The sequence below is a fragment of the Neophocaena asiaeorientalis genome, unplaced genomic scaffold (genome assembly GCF_003031525.2).
Source record: "Neophocaena asiaeorientalis asiaeorientalis breed wild unplaced genomic scaffold, Neophocaena_asiaeorientalis_V1.1 scaffold143, whole genome shotgun sequence".
NCBI classification, from domain to species: domain Eukaryota; kingdom Metazoa; phylum Chordata; class Mammalia; order Artiodactyla; family Phocoenidae; genus Neophocaena; species Neophocaena asiaeorientalis.
This window is the reverse complement of record NW_020175536.1, coordinates 1,136,352-1,160,290: the sequence shown is the minus strand read 5'-3', so window position 1 is coordinate 1,160,290 and position 23,939 is coordinate 1,136,352. Positions and strand designations below refer to the sequence as shown.

Below are 23,939 nucleotides of genomic sequence, written 5' to 3'. Positions count from 1 at the left end.
TAGCAGATACAACATTTAAGAATTTGTACTGCCTTTGCAAACACAGAGGAGGAAGAAGCTGAGCCTCTCTCTCTTTTGCGCTCACGTCTACCCTCTCATTTACTCTCAAGGATCCTTTCGTGGGTACATACTAGGATTGACTGGATAATTTTAGAATTCACATTTCTTTCTCTTAATTTGTATGCCTTTTATTTATTTTTATTGATGTTGATTTTGTTTACAACCTTCCAGAGTCATTGGTCAGGCACTACACAAAATATAAATTTTATTATTGCTCCATTACGAATGCTAATAAAAAGGGTAATGTCACCCATCTCTTTTGGCAGAGGGGGAAGGGACAATGGAACCCCAGCAACATATTTCAACAATGGAGTAAGAAAATTTGATAGAATGGTTTCCCTTGCCTCCTACAAAGGCCCATCTTTCTCAACCTCCTTGTCTCCCAAGAAGGACTGTGTAAATATGCTCAGTGAGGCTGTGTTTACCTGGCCCTGTGTTCACTCAGCCTGGTCTGCCCAAATGCCACACAGCAGGCCAGGCAAAGGTCCGCCGTGCCTGAGAATTAGGCTGTGTTTCTCCAGTATTTAGTAGTTGCTGTGCATATGGGATCTTAATACAAACTTTCTAAGCGAAGTAAAGAATATTGAAATGAGTCACATCAGCATTTCACTAGTATTAGAAGCTTCCCAGAGAATAAATTTGCCCATCAGAACTTTCTGTGATAGAGCAACAATATTGTTGGTGACTGAAAGCATGATTTCATACAAGAGAACCACTTCTGAATTTTTTAAACTATTTTTTAACACATGAAGTTACACGCGATACAAAATACTTGTCTTACAAGTTCAAATCTTTACAGTTATGGGTACAGTTACAGTAATGCAAGTAATATTAGTGCATTCACTTAGAGCAGAGCTATTTGTCTTCATCGGGCTTAACACAAAGCCAAGAATGAATTATTTGCTTAAATGACTTTCTAGTCTTTGAGTTAAAAAAAAAAAAGAAAATTACTTCTATCTCGTGTATAATGTGTCAGAATGATAAACAATGCCAACAGTTAAGTAGTCTGGTATTTCTGTAAAAGGGAGATTGTATGCCATAGCTTTTAAGTTGTAAATCCTTAAGTTTTGGTTGCATATGTCTATCAAATCATCATTATCTCAGCTTTCAGGAAAATTACATCATCTTTGGTAATAGGCTGCCAACAAACAGAAACTATAGACTACACCATTTTTTCCAAAGAATCCTGTATTTTAATGAATAGCTGAATAAATAGACATTAATTATGAAATTCACATTAAGATAGAAGAAAATCCAAACATTTTGATTGCTTTATCTCTTAAATTTGATAGCTACTACAAAACATACTATTTATGTTAGGGTAAAAATAAGCTGAATCACAGGAGTGTAACTGGGATGTGCTGGCAGATATATACAGTAACATGGAGGAGCCATAAAATAAAAGTGTTTATATGTACATAACTTTTTCCTTACTTTTTTGCATGGAGAAACACTGTTTTATAAAATGGGAAAACACACAGTAGACCACATGCAACAAGGACCAATACAATGTGCACAGCAGAATAATCAAACAAGACACGACTATGGGTTTAAAAAAGAATTTGGGAGCAGGAAAAAAAAAAAAAGGAGAGTTGAAACCTGGAATGCTTTCTTATTGAGGTTTCAGAATATAAATTTGTCTAACAAGCCTCTTGATAGTTTTCAAAAGTTCCCACTTGACCACCTAGGGTTGAAGTGTAAGAGCTAAAAATAAACCATCATATGATACAAAACTTTGTATATTAGCATACAAAAGGTAACAATTTACTTTTTGTATAAAATATAACCTTTTGATAGTATATTTATTTCACATATGTATAAATATAACCCAAAGAATATGCTTTAAGTATTTCTACCAAAATATTCTTTACAAAAGTTTACAAAACAAGTAATTTATTTATATTTACAACCTAGCACAGAAAAGATTCCGGGCCAGTGATGTTGGTATTGTGTAAAAGAGAGTGCTTCTAGACATTTTAAAGATTGCAAGGGGGCTTTGCAGAACTTTCAAAATGTGTTCTTTTTAGAAAGGTATTTAAAGAGTTATTAAATGATTTCAGTTAAATATCACTTGATAAGTGAATACGGGAGTGTATAACTAAAATAGCTGAAGGTAACCTGTGTTCCTCTGTAATGAGGAAAATGGTAGAGATATTTTGCATACATCCCAAATCAGCACACATCTTTGCCATTTTGCAGCTGATCTGTTACACAACTCAATAGGATCTCTTTCTTTGATACAGTGCTCAGCCCTGAGGGAGAAAACCTGGATATGAAGGGCCCATCTAGCATGTGGCAATGATTCATCACATCAGGGACAGAAGAATGAGTAGACTGCTATTAATAGATCACATTCTATTTAGCTGTTCACCCAAATAATGTGTCCAAATAAGGCCAGATTAATTTTTGTCTCAATTATGCTTTCCTTCAAACCCTATGAAATAGATTTGTACACACCCGTAACCCACCATCCCTGGTCCTGACCTTTTGCTTCTTATCTTCAACCAAAACATGATACCTTCTACTGTCAGCTTTGGTCTCCAAACTTCCTTTTCTTACAAATCAGTCTCTGGTCATCAAAATAAGCAGAGAGGGCCAGGCTCAATTTCACTCAGCTTGGGGACTAACCAGCAGTCGTCATCACAGTAAGCAACACCCCAACTTATCTGTGGTCAAATAAATCTCCTTTATAGCAATGCCCAATGTGGTGTTTTCCCTTTTAAGTAGTGAAATCTGATGCAGACACATGTGCACTAACATTTCAGTATGGTTAGGATAGGTCACGACTGAATCTAAGATTCAGAAACTGGATTTGGAAATTGGTTGTGGAAAAAAGTTGGCTATCTCTGCGTTCTTGTTTCATCACTAGACACAGCATCTTGAAGTAGAGGATATGTGGGAAAACTGAAAAAGTGAGGGGATGAATCTGGGGAAGAAATTCTATAGTCCACTGGGTGTTCTCTATGTTCTCCAGTTTTCGTTTACTTAGGACACTGTTTGGTTACTCCAAACAAATCTGTAACATTTCAATCTACCCTGGAAGTTTTAGGAAACCTAAATGAAAAGACAGAGTGGAGGGATTAAACCACACTTCATATCTGTTAGAGAAAATTAAGGAATTTGTTGCTTGTTGCTTGGAACTAGTACCTCCGCCTGACGTGGGGTTTAAACAAGCCAGAAGTTCTATTACTTTTCTTTCAGGGAGAAAAGGAGCTTGGGAAGCCTATTTTACACAACTAATTACACATCAACATCACAGTTCTGTTTGGATAAACTGGATACTGTGTCCTGGGGTGTAGACAGGGAAAAAGTGATCCCAATGTTTTACTTCCAGGTTTGAGATTTAAAACAAGCATTTGGACCAAAATGTTCACCGCTACAGTTACTTTCTGCTTTCCATTTTTAAGCCAAGGTATCTTCATAGAGTCCAACTAAAAGTCAACAGTTTGGCCTTTACAGAGTCCTTGTAAAATACTGCCTTTTAGTGCTTGGAGTTTGTGAATGGTCTCCCTTTTCTTCTTTAGGAGTTGTTCCCCAAGATTTCGTCAAGGTTGATGTCTTTCATCCAGTCATCATTACCAGGCTCTGTCTTCAATAAAGAATCAATGAAATCAGCATCACTGTTTAGGGCAGGGCCCATGTTATCAGTCTGTTGGTTGAGAAAGTCAAAAGCTAAGTCATTGCCATGGTCAGTTCCTTGAAAAGCCCTGGCACTTTGGTTGGGTGAAGGAAAACTGCCGGCTGTCAGGGATGATGGCTGGCTTATGCTTGTCCTCGACTGACTCAACCCTGTTCCTGACTGGCTCAAATTAGGCAAAATCTGTGTGCTTAGCTGATTGGGTCTGAGATTCAGACTTCTGAGTGGACCCATGTTTTGTCCATTTAACGTCTGGCTCATTTGGTTCATGGGTCTAATTTGCACTGCTGGTGTTAACTGATTAGGGGGAGCCACTGCTCTCTGGGAAAATTGCTGGCTACCTACCGCCTGTTGCAATGACTGGTTTGGAGTATAGGCTGTAGGTGTGCCTGGGGGGAAGCGGACTCCTGTAGATTTCAGCGCTTCCTGCTGTTTGGTTGTTGCTTCTTGAGAGGCCCAGTTTGGTGCTGTTGTGCTGGATGTGATCATTACATTCGACGTTCTCTGTGCTGGCATGCTTGCCATACTATGGGTTAAATTTGGTCTTAATTGTTGAGGATTGCCAACAGATCCAGCTCCAAAAGTGGCCACATTATTATTATTATTACTGGGCCCTAAAGTGGGTGGCCGGGGCATCAGAGGGTTGTTTTGATTTGCTATCAGTTGGTTTGGGTTTCTGTGTTGGGTCAACTGATTCATTCCTGAAGTGACGCTGTATGTTCCAGGTTGATTGCAAGGCAGATTCCCATACATCCCTATGTTCTGAACTGCTGTGGATAAGGATGGCATTCTTGTCCCATGAGAAGTAGACATGAGGCTGGAATTTGGAGTTAAAATGGTGTGTGTTGAAACTGGGTTTGCCAAAGCCTGGTTAGAGTTTAAACTCACTGTTGATGAGCCACCTGAGAAAAAGAAGATAATTATATTAGTTCATAACAGTAGGTTATCTCTTCTCTTAGAGCGTATCAGCTCTGAGACTGCCTTTGGGTGTAAGAACACATAAAGAGAAATAATCATCCTAGCATATTATATAAAAGGAATAAGACAGCTTTTGGGGGGAAGTATCACCCTAAGTTACCCCTTGGTCAAGAGTTTACACATTATAGAAAGAAGACTGAAATAGAATGGTTCTATTTTTTAGGCTTTATTCTTCTGGAATCATTGAGGGGAAGTGATAGTCAATCTTCCACTTTGAATTAGCTTTACTCTGTTTCAAGACCAAAGACTACAACTTTGATTATCCAGCTGTCATGAAGTCCATGCTACTGGTCACCCCTGGGTCCAAATTAGAACATGTGGATGCACCCTATACATGGCTACTAGATTAACGGTCCAAATCTATGGCCTTGAAAATCATGTCCAATTTTCATCTGCATCCCCACTCAAGAAGCTGCCATAAGACAGGTAAATTCCCATCTCTTCAAACATCTGGAATTCAATGTAATCCATGCTCCAGTGATTATTTCCATACAGAAAGCACTCTGCTCTAGGAGGATTAGTTATTATCGCACTGTTATCCACACATCATGAACTACTTTCTCTCACGCCATTTGCCATTTCCTTCTCGTATGATGCCCTTCTGACCTCACCAAGCCCTATCTTTTCTTCAAAGGCTCAGGCCAAGGTCCAAGTTCCTTCATTAAGCTTTCCCTGATATTCCAGCCTCCTCTCTCAAGCTGCATTTGCTCTTTCAAGTTTTCATTTAGCATTTAGCTTCTGTATTGGGAAATACATGGAGCCTCAAAGTGCCAGCTAGTTATGTTGATACCTGTAAATAAGTGACTGAATATGGGACCACTCAATCACAGTCTGCTGAATGAGGTTCCACCTATCGGATAGTGATTAACTGACACACTGAAATCTTCCTGGCTTGAGGAGGTTACAATCATCATGGCAAGACATCTTGAGAGGCAAAAATGGAATGCCAGAAAGATAAATAAAAGTGCCTGCTGGATGATAAGCTCCATGAGAGAAAGAATTTTTGCCTGTTTTGTTCACTGTCATATTCTCCAAGTTCAGTGGATGGTGCAAAGTAGGTATTCAATTGATATTTATTGAATGAATGAATGAATGAACGAGTGAATGAGAGATTGAGGCAAAGATATAACTTGGAGAAAGATACTCTTTTAAAGTACTCTCCCAGCAGAGAGGCAGGGAGGCCCAGAGAATCAGAGATACTGAGAAACAGAGAACTAGACACACATATGAGTATCAGAATGGCAGTATGTGAAGACAGCATGGTTGCGATTATAACCCTAGCATATCCCCTACTGCTTGAGGATAGCTAGCGTGGTACACAACTTGAAAGACTGAAGGCCTTGCTATTTGTTTTAAAATATGTCCCCACTAAGCTACATCCCCCTTGAAGGCAGAAACAGTCTCTTTATCTCCTTGTATCTCCAGGTTTAGCACAAGGCCCTGACTGTGTAGGGCAGTGTTTGATGAAGAGGGATCAGAGTCAGATAGGAGAAACTTGGACAATAACTCAGAGTGCACAGGCTGCTAATGAGATTAAGCAATATCAAGCTTGGTATCTGAAGGTTTCATGAGAAGAGAATTTCCATTATGGAAATGCTATGGAAAAAATTTCGAGGCTTTAAAAATCACTCCCTCTAGGGACTTCCCTGGCGGCACAGTGGTTAAGAATCCGCCTGCCAGTGCAGAGGGCCGGAATCTACCTGGTCCGGGAAGATCCCACATGTCACGGAGCAACTAAGCCCGTGCACCACAGCTACTGAGTCTGCGCTCTAGAGCCCACAAGCCACAACTATTGAGCCTGCGTGCCACAAATACTGAAGCCTGCATGCCTACAGCCCATGCTCTGCAACAGGAGAAGCCACCGCAATGAGAAGCCTGCGTACCGCAACAAAGAGTAGCCCCCCATGCCGCAACTAGAGAAAGCCCATGCACAGCAACGAACACCCAAGGCAGCCAAAAATAAAAATAAATAAATAAATAAATTTATAAAAAAAAAAAAAATCACTCCCCCTAGGTGCCCCCTATTTTAACAATATGCCCTGAGAAGGTTTACGAGGAGAGCTGTATTTTTAAACAACTAGAATAGGGAGAATTTCCATAAAGATAAAAAAATATTAATCACAGTTAATATTTAGAAGCTCTTAATATGTGGTGGAAATTGTTCTAGGTGTTTTTCATACATCATTTTAATTTATTTTTTATTTTATTTATTGTTTTGCGGTACACGGGCCTCTCACCGTTGTGGCCTCTCCCATTGCGGAGCACAGGCTCCAGACGCGCAGGCTCAGTGGCCATGGCTCATGGACCCAGCCTCTCCGTGGCATGTGGGATCCTCCCGGACCGGGGCACGAACCCGTGTCCACTGCATCGGCAGGCGGACTCTCAAGCACTGCGCCACCAGGGAAGCCCCATACATCATTTTTAATATTAACATCTGGGGAAGGTGATTATTATAGTACTGAGATTGAAATAAAAAATGATAAAAGAGTTTGTGTTGTGCTTGTTTATTTCATTCTCAGAAGACAGGTGAATTACAGTGCTCTAGAGTGGTGATTCTTACCCATCTGGGGGTTAGCAGCTGGTTGCTAAGGTCACCTCCCTCAGGAAAATGCCCATATGCACTATGGAAGAGACTTCTAGGTCCCTCCCAAATACCCAACCTCCCTATCTTCTTTAGAAACAGAGCCTTGATTTTGCAGCAATGTGCCCAGCTGAAAAACCACATTTGCCAAACATCCTTGCTGATGGGGGGTCCATATGAATAAATTCTGGCTAAAGGCAGAAGTTACTAGGTGATGGACTTCCCTGGTGGCACAGTGGTTAAGAATCCACCTGCCAAGGCAGGGGACACGGGTTCGATCCCTGGTCCGGGAAGATCCCACATGTTGTGGAGCAACTAAGCCCGTGTGCCACAACTACTGAGCCTACGCTCTAGAGCCCACAGGCCACAATTACTGAGTCCACGTGCTGCAACTACTGAAGCCCGTGTGCCTAGAGCCCGCGCTCTGCAACAGGAGAAGCCACCACAAGGAGAAGCCTGTGCACCACAACGAAGAGTAGCCCCTGCTCACCACAACTAGAGAAAGTCTGTGTGCAGCAACGAAGCCCCAATGCAGCCAAAATTAACAAATAAATTAATTAATTAAAAAAAAAAAGTTACTAGATGAGTGTCCAAAAATACCTACTTTAAAAAGGGAATCTGACTCATTTGGGAGGCCATTTTACCTTTTCCCGTCTTTCACCTTTCTATCTGGAATATGGATATGAAGACTGGTGATGTGGTGGCCACAAGGCAACCTTAGGATGGAAGCTATATGCTCAAGAAGGTGGGGTAGAAAGACGAAAGAAGCCTGGATCCCTGATAACATGGTAGAGCCACCAAACCAGCCTTAGACTTCTATCCTTGGGAATCTTTTATATGAATTGGAAAAGAAAAGCACAAACATTCACCTTGAATTTGATATAATATTTCAGACGGCTCTTAGCTTCCCCCAAAGCCACTGATAGGCCATGATATAAGAAGCCATGTTCCAAATAATACCCATATTGTCTTTCAACCTCCTTGAGGACAGACTCAGAGAATCCTGCTTTTGCCCTGAAGCAAAGCAATCTTAGAGAGTGGAATATATATATCCCGTTCCTAATTTTAGTGGAAAGAGGCAATCTGGTGCATTTGAAAGTGTTTAAATAAATGAGAACAACATATTGATTACTACACTTACCAGGACCAGAAAATATTAATAAACAGAAATATTCACAGCCCCTCCTTCTTTAGAGAATCTCCTTTATGGCCTTAAGCAGAGAGAACTTAGGAAAATAGAGGACAAGCTTAGTTTCCATGACAAACCGCAGAGAGTTCTGGGCAGAAAGGCTCAAACAGATGCTGACTAGGGGAAGGCAGGGGTAGCAAAGGTTATGTTTAAAAGAGGTTCTTTTGGAGTTCAGAGAGTAGAAGGGAGGGATTTTAGGGGTAGTGTCTGCCACCTATGCTATATTGATACACATTAAGAAGTTTTGCTTTATTTTTGGGGGGGGTTTTTTTGTTTGTTTTTTTTAACATCTTTACTGGAGTATAATTGCTTTACAATGGTGTGTTAGTTTCTGCCGTATAACAAAGTGAATCAGCTATACATATACCTAGATCCCCACATCCCCTCCCTCTTGCGTCTCCCTCGGTCCCTCCATATCCCACCCCTCTAGGTGTTCACAAAGCACTGAGCTGATCTCCCTGTGCTATGTGGCTGCTTCCCACTAGCTACCTATTTTACATTTGGTAGTGTATATATGCCAATGCCACTCTCTCACTTCGTCCCAGCTTACCCTTCCCCCTCCCCCATGTCCTCAAGTTTTTGACCCACCTCCTAGAGGAATGGAAATAAAACAAAAATAAACAAATGGGACCTAGTGAAACTTCAAAGCTTTTGCACAGGAAGGGAAACCATAAACAAGACGAAAAGACAACCCTCATAATGGGAGAAAATATTTGCAAATGAAGCAACTGACAAAGGATTAATCTCCAAAATATACAAGCAGCTCATGCAGCTCAATATCAAAAAACAAACAACGCAATCCAAAAATGGGTAGAAGACCTAAATAGACATTTCTCCAAAGAAGATATACGGATTGCAAACAAACACATGAAAGGATGCTCAACATCACTAATCATTATAGAAATGCAAATCAATGATACAATGAGGTATCACCTCACACACGTCAGAATGGCTATCATCAAAAAATCTACAAACAATAAATGCTGGAGAGGGTGTGGAGAAAAGGGAACTCTCTTGCTTTATATTTTAAATGCAATCCACCTTTGGTATTTTTGAGAGACTTCCTAAAGACTTAATTTGCTTTTCAATTATTTTTTGGTGATAGGGCTATTTGTCTTAGGGAGATGAGCCCAAAGGTGGAGATGAAAAGATTGGGCACTATGTAAGTTACAGATGTGACTATGAGGGAGAAATGTCTGCTTACCTTACACTATCTGGGTCAAGATATGCTGTTGGGAGGAGAATGGTTGAACCTAGCAGTTAGAAAATATTTATGCTTTTTTGACTCTCACAGGTAGTCCTGAGAGCAGTGAAATATGTGAATAAGGAACAAAAATAAGCAAGAAAAACTGATGAGTAGACTAAAATAAATTCCAGTTTGGTCTTGATCTGAAAGTTAAATGGGAGCTAGAGAAGGAGTCTAAGAAAGATGTTACAATTAAATATGAGATGGGGGAAGGAGGAAATACTAACAACTGAACAGTTTTCTTCTTTGCACAGTTATGATTTTTATTAATTTTTAAGAACACTTACCAGAATACTGAGCTGTTGGCTGCATGTTGCCCACATTTCTTCTTTGGTCTTTATAATCTGGGGGTGGCCTTGTCAAATGTCTGTTTATCTGATCTTGTGGAGCAATTTTCTCCTTGAAAACACAAATGAAAACATTTTAAACTGCATTGTTACTTTCTCAGTTGTAAAAATGTATAGATTCAAAAAAGTAAGAATATAAGAAAAATTTTGCAGTCATAGTTGCGAATCATGGATCTTACTTAGTTTTTATTCATGATTTGCAATCATAGTGGTGAATCCTGGACATTATTTAGAGACAAAACTTTTCAATTTCAATTTCCTGCATGAAAGTGTAATTTATACCTCTCCTTAACATTCAACATGTGTTCTGGGTCTTGTAACTACTCTCATTTTCTTTATTTCGCAATTAGCTTTCAGCGAGGACAAAATTTCTATGAATTCTGAGATGAGGATTTCTAGCTTTGTTTTGTAGCACACCTGATATACTTTGGTACCTATATATAATTTTGGTCCTACCAAGTGTGTAAGGTGTAGGAATAAGATTGCCAGATAAAGTGCAGGACACTCAGGCATTCTATGTTTTTATTTGCTAAATCCGGCAACCTGAGATTGGAGGAGATAACCTATCAGATACTGATATAGGCATTCTGTGCACATTACCTACTTTTTCCCCCTTATAAACAACCATCGAAAGTAAGTATGGTTATTCCCACCTAAAAGATAAGGAAATGGAAGCTTCCTTAGGTTAAGTAACTTGCCCAAGATCACACAGTGGTAGAACCAAAACCAAATCCTGAGTCAAAAACTTAGGCTTTCCGACCACACAATGCAAGGGCCTCTTGCTGCTTCGTTTCTCTGTGCCCCATTCTCAGAGCCTGGAAATTTCCCGGTCTCCCTTCTTTTCTTCCTTCTGGAATCAGCCACCTTTAGATCTTTAGAGTAGGTGAGTTTGGGGGCTAACAGAGGAAACAGGGGTATTCTTTTTATAGTGTCAGTGGCCTCAGCCAAAGACCACCAGGAATGTAGAGGGAAGAACAAATCTGACTCCATATTAGATCTGGCCCTTTTCCTGTGCTTACTCCTGCTGGCTCTGCACCTTTTATAAAAGAATGTTGCCTACAGCCTGAAATATACAGGATAGCCTATTCTCAGGGCTCTGACCTTTAAGAGTCCATTCATATAGAGATAGAAAGTTACAGAACAGAGAATAACATTTGTCTTATTGGAGGTTTACGGGAACATCTGACTTGACCTACAATGGATAGCTGCAAAAACAAAGGATTCCGACGCCAAGAAGTTTACAACAACTAACAACGCCCCTCCCTCACCTTCCTTTAAAAATCCTTTGCTGAAACCCTTCAAGGAGTTTGGGGTTTTTTGGGCACAAGCCACCCATCTCTTTGCAGTAAACCTTTCTCTGGACCTGCAATAAACCTTCCTCTGCTCCAAACTCTGACGTTTGGGTTTGTTTGGCCTCGCTGTGTGTAGGGCACATGCATTTGCATTCAGGAACAGGAACATACCTGTTGGGTTTATCACTCACTGGAGGGAGGAAGAAGGCACATCACCGGGGACCATAGGGTGTCTCAGCAGGAGCGTATTAGAAAGAACCTATGATAGGATTTGGGCTTTGACTGGGTGATTTAGGGAGGGTCTAAGGAAGCGAGGATTTGTTCTAGGTTGTAAGCTGTCAGAAAGTGAGGTTGATTCTACGACTGAGTACAGAATTATTTGTCACTCATTTAGCAAAACAGGGGAATTTTTCCTAGTTTGTGAGTTGCACAGTGACCTTGTTTATGTCTGTTTTTAGACAAAATTATGAAGTGGCCTTCTTTTGTCTCATTTTATCATGGTCTCAGAGCAATCCTGTCTGAGCTTAGTGCTCTGTAAAATTGTTTATGTCCAACAGAGAACAAAATAGCCTGGCTGTGAGTGTGGTATCAGTTCTGGACGTCAGGAGATTCCTTTTTTGTTTCTCAGTATGGATCAGGAAGTTTTTAGAATGGCTTCACTGAAACTTTGCATGAACCCCAAAGCAACCCCCTTTTTCGAAGATAAAAATAATTGGCATAGGTATACAGAGAACAATATAATTATAGAAAAGTCAATAAATAGAAAAGAAAACCTTGTAACAGATGGGTTAATTAGATGGAAGCCAAATGTGGGCTGCCCAATTTAGAACCCACTTAAACCATGTATTTCTCAGTTTCCCAACAAATTCCAAACCTTCTAAGTAGAATAAATCTACTCTAAAGGAAAAAAAGTGGCTTTAAAACAACAACAAACCAAATTCAAATTCTTGTTTCTAAGGAAAAAGACTTGAAAGACTCACAGGGATTTGGGGGCATCAAGTAATTCATATAAAACACAATTTTGATGAGCTAAGTGTAAATGAATCAGAAGCATATGGATTACATTTCTTTTAAATATGGGTTTACAAATTAAGGGGAAAAGTGGTTGGTGAAACTCTTTCTGGTTTTGCCCAAACCCTAAATGTTTAAGAAACAGCTTGAGATGTTCCATGAACCCAAATGTGGCAATATGCAACCATTCCTGCTGTAAACTATTGTGCAAGCTGACAGTTTTGATTTTTATGCCAACATGGGACTTTCTGAAATCTTCTCTTTTTCAAAAGCATCTATCATATTTTCTTATGCAATGAGGTGTTTCTGTTGTTTCTATTGTAGAAAACAGAATTCACGCATGTGTGTGAGTGATAATCAGGCCCTTGCTGCTCCACGAAAGACTAGATTTCAGATCTGGATTTATGTTTACATACGTTCAATCTACTTATTGACTTTCTATTCTCCTGAGGGGTCATTTAGGTTGTTCAAAGCGTTAACATACACAGCTCTGGAGACTTGAGTTTCTTAAAGTACTTGTTCACAAATGAGTTAGAGTTAATGGCCTTGCGCGTGGACAAGAACTGCCATGCTGTCACTTTGTGCTGAGGGGCAGCAAAGACCAGACTTCAACACTGAATGGAGACTGCTCCATTTGCCAGAGAAGGACATCCCCATTCTACGCAAGTGTAAACTCACAGGCCATCCCTGAGGTTACTTCTGTGCAACATGAAATTTAACTTCACAACCAATGTCTCATGATAACCCAATATCTTGGACCCAAAAAGCTAATATAGAAATAACCTTCTGTTGCCCACATCTGTTCTGCTTCAGTTTCGCTATCTCAAAATGTAAAATATGGATAATTTTAGGACCTTTCTCATACTCCTATTGTAAGGATTAATCCTTTACCGTGAAAGCGCAGCATGGTGCTTGGCACATAGTAGGTGCACAAAACGTGTTGGTAATTATGATGTCCATTGTAACAAGTACTACTCATCTCTCTTCTCTGTGCTTCATTGGTGGGAAAATAATAGAAAGTACGGGATAATACACTTTCATGAGAAAATGTCTCAATTTAGGAGCCTATGTGGCCTTGCCAACTGACTGCAAATGACGACAAAACATATGCTAATGTAAAGTGGCATCAAAGACTGTTTCTTCCTGGATATGCTAAAAAGCACAGGCACCCTCAATGTCCGCCAAACAAAAAGAAATGTGAATGGTTTATAAAAATCACAAAAACAGCAGCCTTATTCTCATTCATCTCTCACAGCTTAGCTACTGCCCTTTGCACCTGTACCAGCGGCGACTCAACTGGGACTCCATGAGAGTTAGGGCAGTGCCAGCACAGGATCCTCATGGAATGTTTCCTCGCCTTTTAATGAGAGCTGAAAATCCAGAAATCCAACCTCTGCCTGTTACAAGTCAACAAACTAGTAGTGTTGATGGGAATGATGGAAGTGTACCCAGTAAACCGATCTTAGATGGTATGCTTTTCTCTTCTACTGCCCTTGTTTCTTAGCTATTTTGTTTATGAAGATCATAAAAAGGGAGGGAGTGGGTAGGAGGAGTGGAGATTTCAAAACTATGACTTATAGTAGAAATTAGTTGTGTCACTTAGCAATCCAGTCAGTGGTTCCCCTACAACTTAGGGCAACATTCAAGGTCACCTATAAGTTTATTTCTCACTATTCCTTGTTCAAGATCAAATAAGTTTATTTCTCACTATTTCTTCTCACATGCTCTGGATTCCAAACTTAATTCCATTTGTCATTCCTTAAAAAACATAAAGGATTGTTATGATTTGTACTTTTCACTATGCATTAAATGTTTCATCATACAATCTCAGACTAACCAACGAATACACACCCAGGCTATACCTTTCGGTCTCTGGCCCACTCTCCACCTAGAATGGTGGACCACTCTATCCATCAGAATCCTACAGTCCTTCAAAGTCAAAGTCAAATTTTATCTCTTCTGGGAGACTATCCTCAATCTCTCCAAGCTGGATATTATCTTTCCCTCCATTACATTTTCCCTCGCTATGTTTATACCTTTATTATAATGCAAATCAAATCTGAATCTAGTGCTTCCTTGTTTCAAATGCTTTAAAGTCCTCTCCATTGCTTTTCTTTTTTTGTTTTTGGCCACACTGTGCAGCTTGCAGGGATCTTACTTCCCTGATGAGGGATTGAACTGGGGCCCCCAGCAGCGGAAGTGCAGAGTCCTAACCACTGGACCTCCAGGGAATTCCCTTCCATTGCTTTTCAACAATATAAATTCTGATTTAGCAAGCTTTATCCTCTGGTCTCTGATCTCTGGCCTCCTAGCCTTTCACTTCCCTATCCTTGTGCACGTGACATACCTCAGCAAATGTAATATGTAGTATACTTTATTGTCCCTGAGTCTTTGAATATGCTGCTGCTTCTGGCTGGATCCTCCCCGGTTCTTCCCTCCATCTCCTACTTCACCTTCAGATCTTCAGTAGATACAACTTCCTCTCTGAAACCACTTCTGGTAATCCCACATCACAGCATTTAATCACATGTATTACAATTGCCTATTTATTTGACATCCCCAGAGGGCTCTAAGCTCCTTAAAGACAAAGACAGGGTTGTCTTGTTTATGGCTGTATTCCCATTGTAAATTAGTAAATATTTACTGAATGAATTATACGCTTATCACACCCTGGGTTTCTGACTCTTACTGCAAAGCTCCTTGAGTATAAATTTATTTTTTTTTTAATTTTATTTTCTGTGTACCTTGGCTCTATCAACCTGGAGATGGTTAAGTTTGCCTCTTTCTTCTTTCATTTGGCCAAATAGTTTGAAGGGAAAGAATAAAATTTGGAGAAAAGGCTTTGGTTCTTAGGAGGCAGGAAGGGTTTGGAGCAGTTGTTGAATGTATGAGTTTGAGAATATAGAAGGGACAAGCAGATAAATAGTGAAGTAGGGTTAATGCTTGGGTAATGTGTGGGAAATAATGACCTTGCCTTTAAGGTAAGGCCACTTAAATGTGGTGAAAGTGGGAAATACATTTTCGGTTTCCTTAAAAAACATCTACTATTCTGAGATGCTTGTATTTTGGAGGCCAAATTTTAAGTTTCGAAACACCACACTGGCTTTTAAAGTTGCTTTAAAACCCTTTCACCTCTAGAATCAGTTTGGATTTGAGTTGATTAAAGTTTTGTCCCCTATTTTCTGCCCCTTGGGGCTATGGGAGAAAGACTGGTTTCCTGTGCCTGATACCAATGCCCATGTTGGTGGCTCTAAACATTCCTGGGCTGGGCAGGGCTAGTCAGCCCAGGTCCTATGCATTCCAACTGTCTAGCAGCTGGTAAATCAAGTTTTTTTTTTTTTTTTCCTGCAGCACTTTACATGTATAGATTTAGCCTCTCTTACAGCCAGGACACCCTGGTGGCTGTCCCATAGGTGGACACAGAGACAAGCACAGTAAGTAGAAATGGAAAATAATGAATTCCCTCTGTCGGGCCGATAGGTATGTGCAGTAGAAATTGGGAGAAAGTTTTACCGTGTCAACAAGCATCTGCTGCTGGAGGAGAAGCTGCTGTTTCTGCTCCATGATCTGCCTCTGTAGAGTCTGTTTCTTTCCCATCAATTGCTGATTCAACAGTGATTGCTGGGAGTTCATGTAACCACTTCCAGTGTTTGGATTTGGGCAGGGGTTGGGACTTGGACTGGGGCCTGTGTTCTGGCCTACCACAGAGTGTTGATCCTAAAAAAGAGAAGGGGAGGGGGTGGAAAGCTACTGTGAATTAAAAGAAAAAAAAAACTTGTGCAAAGATCATAAGCTTAGATTCCAAACATTTTTCAACTTGTTAAGATCAAACGTGGTTAATGGGTTGGAGATCAGAGAATTGGTTTTTAAATGTAGAAGAAATAATTGCATATCACAGCAACCAAAGCAGCTGGTTTAATGACATTAGGGTACTGGAAAAGCTCCCACGTGACTCTGATGGTGGAACCTCCGCATTCCAGAAGGTATTTATGGCACGTCAAAGAAAATTACCATAAAAAACATATGACAAACCTCTCAATTTCTCAGGAACAAACACATCATAAAGTAACAAGTTCTTCCTTTTCCCTAAGGTTAGCCCATATCATTGCTGATCCTGCAATGAAAATCATTTCAATTCATGTGTTTAAAAGTTGAATAACCATTTTGGACATAAGGGGCCTAGCTTTCTGTGATAAGGTAGGAAAACCTGTGAGTTTCTGTTTCACAAACACTGAAACATGTTAGGGACTTCACCTTTCAGAGACTTGTTAATTTTGCTCCCTGGTCAGTAAGTTGGGAATCTTAGTGCATTAATCAGTAAAAGAACACCAACTGACAATAAGGAAGTATTGGTCAAAGACTCACAATTGTGTGTTAAATAATATTGGGTATTGGTGAATTGCCATTCTAATCTGAGGTCTCTACCAATGTTTAGGCATTGACAGGTCAGCACCCTGCAGGGCAGAAAGCTATACCCAGGCAGGTGCTTTCACTAATTCCCAACTGGTGTGTTTAGGATTGAGCTGTGCACTGCTGGGGTTACAAGAAAACTAGAAAACACAGTCCTCATTTTGGAGAATTTATCATCTAATTAAGGAAGAAATGACATGCTTACATGTAAAATACAAGAAAATACAGAATCAAGTTTTAGATTAAATGATACAAGTACTAAATGAAAGATCCTCCCACTTTGATGATACTCATCTAGGAAGCAGATACCCAGGTGGGCCTTGCTCCAGAAATTCTGAGGCCACAGATCAGGTACCTACTCAGGTGATTCTAATGCTCATTGATCCAGGGAATGCTCTTTGAGAAACACTAGCTATATGGGAGAAATGAAATCCGACTTTCATTCCCAGCTGGACTGTGTGAGGTTACAAGACATTAAAAAGATAAAGCAACTCCCATGATGCCTGATGAGCAGTAAATAGTAGGTGCTCCACTTGTGGACTTGCCTTCTCTTTCTTTAGTATCTGCTGAACTACAAAAAAAAAAAAAAATTTCCTTTTTTTTTTTTTTTATTTCTAAAAAAAAAAAAAAAAAAAAAAAAAAAAAAAAAAAAGCCACCAGTTCAAAGCCTGTGGATGCAGGAAACGTGGTCTTGCTTTAATAATCCCTGGGGCTACAGAGCTCACCAACTGCCACAAGGAAAAGGGATACAAAATAATCCTAAAATGACCATGCACTGAGGTTTGTTACAGGCCAGTCATTGGGCCTAGCACTTTATGTGATTAATATCATTTCATCCTCCTAACAGAACAATGAGACAATGAGCAAGGACTATTATTTTCATCCTAATTTTGCAGATGAGAAACCTGCCTCAGAGAGATCACTTAGCTGTAAGTAGTTGAGGAATATTTGAAGTCAGGCCTGTCTGACTCCAGAACTCCAGTTCTCAATCACCATCCTCTATTGTCTCTCAGTTGAGACAGGAAGAGTTGGGGAGAAAAAGCTTCCTACTGTAAATCTGGGTCAACCCATCTGTCCATGCAGCAAATGTGTATTGAGCACTGTTCTAAGGGGTCACCCTCAATCAGGCGCCTGGAAGGGAGTGTTTTAGGGAGAAGGGCAGAGGTGTGGGGATGGGAAGTGGGTGGTCCCTCTCACCAGTTAATGAAAAATAATTAGAGTCAGCTCTGAGGCAGGAACATCCTCTGAGCAGCTGAAAGGAACTATCCCTAACACATCTGCACGCAATGCCCAGTCAGATCTGTCAGCTTTAAATCCATCATGGCTCTTGGGAAAGATTTCACCCCACATGTCCTACAAGCCACCAGCACTCTCTCTTGGAGTGTGCTTCTTTCGTCTGGGTTAGGGGCTCAGCTCAGGGCCCTGATACTTTGTTCTGTGCTGTGCTATTTTTTATTTCTTAATATCCAATTATTTATTATATAGAGCAACCAATATAGATTTATGAAGTATTGTGTCTTAATTTCCTCATGTGTAAAATGAATGTAATTACATTCGTGACATAAAATTAGGCCAGGTGAAATTTAGAACAGTTCTAGGCACTTAGTACGTTCTAGATAAATTTTAGCAATTAATATTTTTCTTACTTATCTTTGTATTATTTTGTGTATGGCAGAGATATTTTAGAAACAATTATTTCTGTGAAGGAGCTTATGGTGTAAGTGTACTTGACTGCACATGTGGTATGTTTGGCTCCCATCATTTTTTAAACACAGGTAGGCCCTTGTGCTCTCCAGTTGGCCACAGTCCCCACTATTCCTCATTTTATTATACCCACCCTCTTCCCTCATTTCTATTACTTGCTTGGCCCATGTAGGCATTTGAAGTTAAGATCTCTGGCTTATATTTTAATTTAATTTAATTTGTTTTTGCGGTACGCTGGCCTCTCACTGTTGCGGCCTCTCCCGTTGCGGAGCACAGGCTCCGGATGCGCAGGCTCAGTGGCCATGGCTCATGGGCCCAGCCGCTCCACGGCATGTGGGATCCTCCTGGACTGGGGCACGAACCCATGTCCCCTGCAACGGCAGGCGGACTCTCAACCACTGCGCCACCAGGGAAGCCCTCTGGCTTATATTTTAAAGACGACATACAGATGGCCAAAAGGCACGTGAAAAGATGCTCAACATCGCTAATTATTAGAGAACTGCAAATCAAAACTAAAAAGAGGTATCATCTCACACTGGTCAGAATGGCCATCATCAAAAAGTCTACAAATAATAAATGCTGGAGAGGGTGTGGAGAAAAGGGAACCCTCTACACTGTTGGGTATGTAAATTGGTGCAGCCACTATGGAGAAGAGTATGGAGGTTCCTTAAAAAAATAAAAATAGAGCTACCATATGATCCAGCAATCCCACTCCTGGGCATATATCTGGAAAAGGTGAAAACTCTAATTCAAAAAGATACATGCACCCCAATGTTCATAGCAGCACTATTTACAACAGCCAAGACATGGAAGCAACCTAAGTGCCCATCGACAGATGAATGGATAAAGAAGATGTGACACATACACACACGTGTGCGTGCACACACACACACACACACACACACACACACAGTGGAATATTACTCAGCCATAAAAAAAGAATGAAATAATGCCATTTGCAGCAACATGGATGGACCTAGAGATCAGGTAAGTCAGACAGAGAAAGACAAATATCATATATCGCTTATATGTGGAATCTAAAAAAATGATACAAATGAACTTATTTACAAAACAGAAACAGATTCACAGACATAGAAAACAAACTTATGGTTACCAAAGGGGAAAGGGGGTGGGATAAGGGATAAATTAGGGGTCTGGGATCAGCAGATACACACTACTATACATAAAATAAAACAACAAGGTGCTACTGTAGGCACAGGGAACTATATTCAATATCTTGTAATAAACTATAATGGTTTATATAATATCTTGTATAAACTATATATATATAACTGAATCACTTTGCTGTACACCAGAAACTAACACAACATTGTAAATCAACTATACTTCAATTAAAAAAAGAATCTCTGGCTCATACGATACACACATCACAAAGCCCATGGATACACTCACTCAAAGTTACTGCATTAAAAAGCAAGGCATAGTCATTTCCATTAGGTGGTATGATACCTACTAGTGCCTTAGGATTAAAATCCACATCTCCTAATGGCTCGTCTAGTCACCCATGTATCCATCCGTCCATTAATAAATTTGATAAATTTTACGGAATATCTACTATGTGACAGGCAGTTTTCTATTTTCTAAAGATCAGAAAAGTATTTACAAAGGGGAAAAATGAAGAGAAAGAAAAGAGGTGACAGAATGCTTACTTTGGCAGAATCAGTGAACATCATCAAAATAATTTCCAGTGAAATCTGCAAAACTACCCTCTGCTAAGATTTATAAAAGATCTGCATGCCAAGAAAATGTAACTCTGTCTTTCTCTCTCTAATCAAACAGATGGACCGTACTAAATTTAGTTTCATTCCTTTACAATACCAAAAGATATTAAAATAAGAGATAAGCTCTCTTTTCAAATTTTGTAGATTTTCAAACCTTGTGGTTTTTAGCCCGTGGGCCTTACCATGTACTCTACCATACACATTCTTTCCACTCATGATGGAAGTAATATTTGGCTGCTGATGCATTTTTTTGCCCTTATGTTAGCTGTGAAACACAAAACACCTCCTTACACAGGCTTGCTGTCATTGCCAAGATGTTGTGCAAACTTTAGTACATAAAATATTTTGAAAGAAAAATATGCTCCCATGCGTTGGCTTTGATTTCCATATTCAGCCTCACTCTTTGCCTTACACTCAGCCCATGGAGAACTTGACTTAATAGAAATCATCTGTTTCTCCCTCAACACTCATTTTCTCCTCAATTGCTTGTGAAGGCCATGGTAAAAATGGCACATCCTCAGCTCGTAGATGAAAGAGTGTGTGTGTGTGTGTGTGTGTGTGTGGTTGTGAATGAATTAGGCTACTTTTACTGATGTAGTCTTTTATATGCTAGAAAACTCAGATTTCTAGAGTCGCTTTCAAATCATGAACTTAAATGATCTTTCATTTTGTGTTTTTTTTTCTGTTTCTACCAATAAATTACGGTATTTGATGCTAACATACAAAACAGGCCTCTGATCCTATCATCCTGGGCTTTAATATAAATTTACATTTAATATGCACTTATAGATAGTTTTCCACATCTATGTGAGTGTGTGTGTATGTGTGTGATGTGTATTTAAGATTTTGAAGTTCTTTTATAGTATTGGCTAAGCCACTGAGTTAGGGTAGTATGCAAAGTGCTTAAATATGATTAACCTTCTTAATCCTTGTTTTAATCCAGCACAGGACTGCTAGACCAATGAAAGCATTTCTATATCTTTTTAATAAAATTTTGCCAATAATCAAACTATATCTTTGGAATTATTATCTTCACTCTACCCTTAATCATTCATTCAACAGATATTTGTTGAGCATCTATTGGGTTCGCCAAAAAGTTCATTGGGTTAGTGAATACATTGTTCAATAAAATTCTTGGTGAAAATGAAAAATGTGTCTTTTATTTTTACTTCAAATCAAATGAACTTTTTGGCCAACCCAATATTATACATCATGCATTCTTCAGGCCTTAGGGATCAAAGACCACTCAGCCTGCTGGAAAACTCTGCAGCATGTCTATACTTCCAAGTTTTCCAACTGGACTATGGATGGGAAATTTATTTTCCAGAATGGTCTCAAGGATGTTAGAAGACCATCTGGTAAATCATGTATATGATGACTAAACCTTTTAACTGGATAAATCAAAACATGCTCACAAGTGAGTGGCAGTGTGTAAGGTTGATTTACATTTATAGGAAGCTGGATGCATATTTTAATGTATGGAAAATATGGTAAATGAATGCTTTCCCAAATGTGTTACTTTGTTGACTTAAGAGCTTGTTCATGGATCAGCACAGGAAGCACTAACTTAACAAGATCACAAACCATGTCTCTAAAATCTGGCAGAAAATTAAGGGAACTCCTGAACTCTTTAAAATGGAAAACCCTTTTCCTTAGAGGACAAATCACCTGTCCTCCTTCTTGTCACCTACATTTCTCTTAAAGCCATTTTTAAGTCCTTTTGAAAAGAATGTCCAAATTAAAAATTAGAACCAAACCTCATTATTCTAGCCCTAACAGTGAATTCACCAATACCCTTTTCTTTAAAATTTCAGGCATAAATATTTAAAGAAAGAGTATATATGAAGAAAACCTTGTGAATCTCAGTAACAAACACCAGAGTGAAGGCCTGGCCCCTAGGTCTGACTTTGATAAAATGGCTCTGTAAATCATGGTCAATATGTGAGATATCTTATTAAAAAATGTTAACTAATAAAAATGCTAGGATTGCCTGTTTCATTTTAATGGAATGTGAGTGTTCTGTGAAGTAGGTTGATTTCAGCAAAAGGTAAAATGGGGTCCAATTAGACATGTCCTAAAGCAGCAAACAAAAATATCCCTGGTTTCACTGAAGTATGTTGAAATATTAATACTCACTGAATTCAGTCAGTTTTACTATTAAAGCAGTTTTGTGGGCTGAACAGTGACATAGAAAGTTTCACAAAGCAAGCAGTTATCAGACAAGTATTGTTCTCTTAATATTAAAAAAAAAAAAACCTCTAAAAAATATTTGTCTTGTTTTGGGCATCTGGGTAAAATGGCTCTCTGTTTCTCTTATTTTGGAAGGGGAATATATAATGATTTTTTTTCCCCACAAAAATGAAGTAATGTAAGTTACTTGGGATCCATGAGAGTGTTTTGGCGTGGAATGACTGCCCTTTCTTTTTCTTGGCTTCCAGAGCTAGGCATCTGCAATTTGCAAAACAAATTCAAGATAAAGTACCCAGCTGGGCAAGTCTGTACAGTAGATCTCACAAACTGATTTGCTATTCAGTCTTTCTCCCCCTCCCCCCAGCTTGTCTCTTTACCTCTTTTCTTCTTTCCCTGTCTCCATGAACTAACTGCTCAACTGTTCCTCCAGGCTATGCATCTTCTGAACTGTCTGCTTATGAAGCCATTTATTTATCTCTATGCCTGAGAAGCAAGTTGCCTTAGCTGTTTCAGATTCCCTACAAGATGGCAGGCCCACTTCATTTATTTATCTGGGGCATATGGATGGTGAGGTGGCTGGGAGTGGCTGACACACAGCAACAGTAATGACAGTGACAACAAAACAATGATCAGGAAATCATCCAGGAAACAACTTCTACACAGAAAGACTGAAGGGACAAAACACTGCTGTCTTCAGGTTTCCAGTCATTTATTTATTTATCTATTTTTTTTCCAGTCATTTATTTCAAGTGTCATTAAACTATGACATGACCAGTCAAATCCAACTTGCTACCTTTTTTGGTAAATAAAATTTTATTGGAACATAGCCATACACATTCATTTATATATTGTCTGTGGCTGCTTCCCCGCTACGACAGAGTTGAATAGCTGTGACAGAGACGTTATAACCCACAAGCATAAAATATTTACTATCTGGCCCTCTATGGAAAAAAATTTTCTGACCCTTGCTCTATTTGGCTGTACTAGCCAAGTCAGGCTAAGTACTTTGGTCTTTTACATTAAATTGATAAAATGCCTTAGAGAAAGTACCCAGAAATCCTTGGAAGGAACCGGCAAGTTGAGAATAAAAAATATCTATAATGACATCTGTTCACAATAGCCCTTCACTCCAGCCACCATTACAAACAGCAGAAACGGAAAAGCAACTTACACATCTTTTATCCAACTGCATTTTACAGTTGAAGACACTGCCCAGAAACGTTAAGGAATTGACTTGTACAAAATCACAAAACCTAACGGAAAGATGAAGAACCATATCCAAATCCAGGAAAATACATTAAGGAGAAATGAATGGAATAAAGTCTATTTGCTTGAGAGAATTATAGCTTGTCTGATAGAACTGGCTTGTGGGGGTGAGGGGGGGTAGGGGAGATGTTGAAACGTAGAATATGCAAACACAGAAGGATGTATTTAGATTAGTATTTTCTTTATCCTTTGCAACTCTGAACAGTAGCTGCTTTTCTCATCTATTTAATAGGATGTTTTTCTTCGCTTGCTCAGAACATTCTCCTCCACCCTGCAGGGAAACCCT

General features: G+C 39.5%; 1 protein-coding gene across 2 annotated transcripts in view; it reads right to left on the bottom strand.

Annotated features, from left to right (window-relative positions):
• Positions 1-282: 282 nt before the first annotated feature.
• MAML2 (mastermind like transcriptional coactivator 2) overlaps positions 283-23,939 on the bottom strand; it is a 359,536-nt gene continuing 335,879 nt past the window's right edge. Inside the window, exons 3-5 of one of the 2 annotated variants that reach the window (XM_024731309.1) lie at positions 15,855-16,058; positions 9,979-10,090; positions 1,231-4,599 (exon numbers count right to left, since the gene is read on the bottom strand). In XM_024731309.1, coding sequence (XP_024587077.1) covers positions 3,581-4,599; positions 9,979-10,090; positions 15,855-16,058 — 1,335 coding nt within the window. In that variant the 3' untranslated portion in view covers positions 1,231-3,580. Of the gene's footprint in view, positions 4,600-9,978; positions 10,091-15,854; positions 16,059-23,939 lie in introns of both variants that reach the window. The other variant, XM_024731310.1, reaches the window with a different exon arrangement.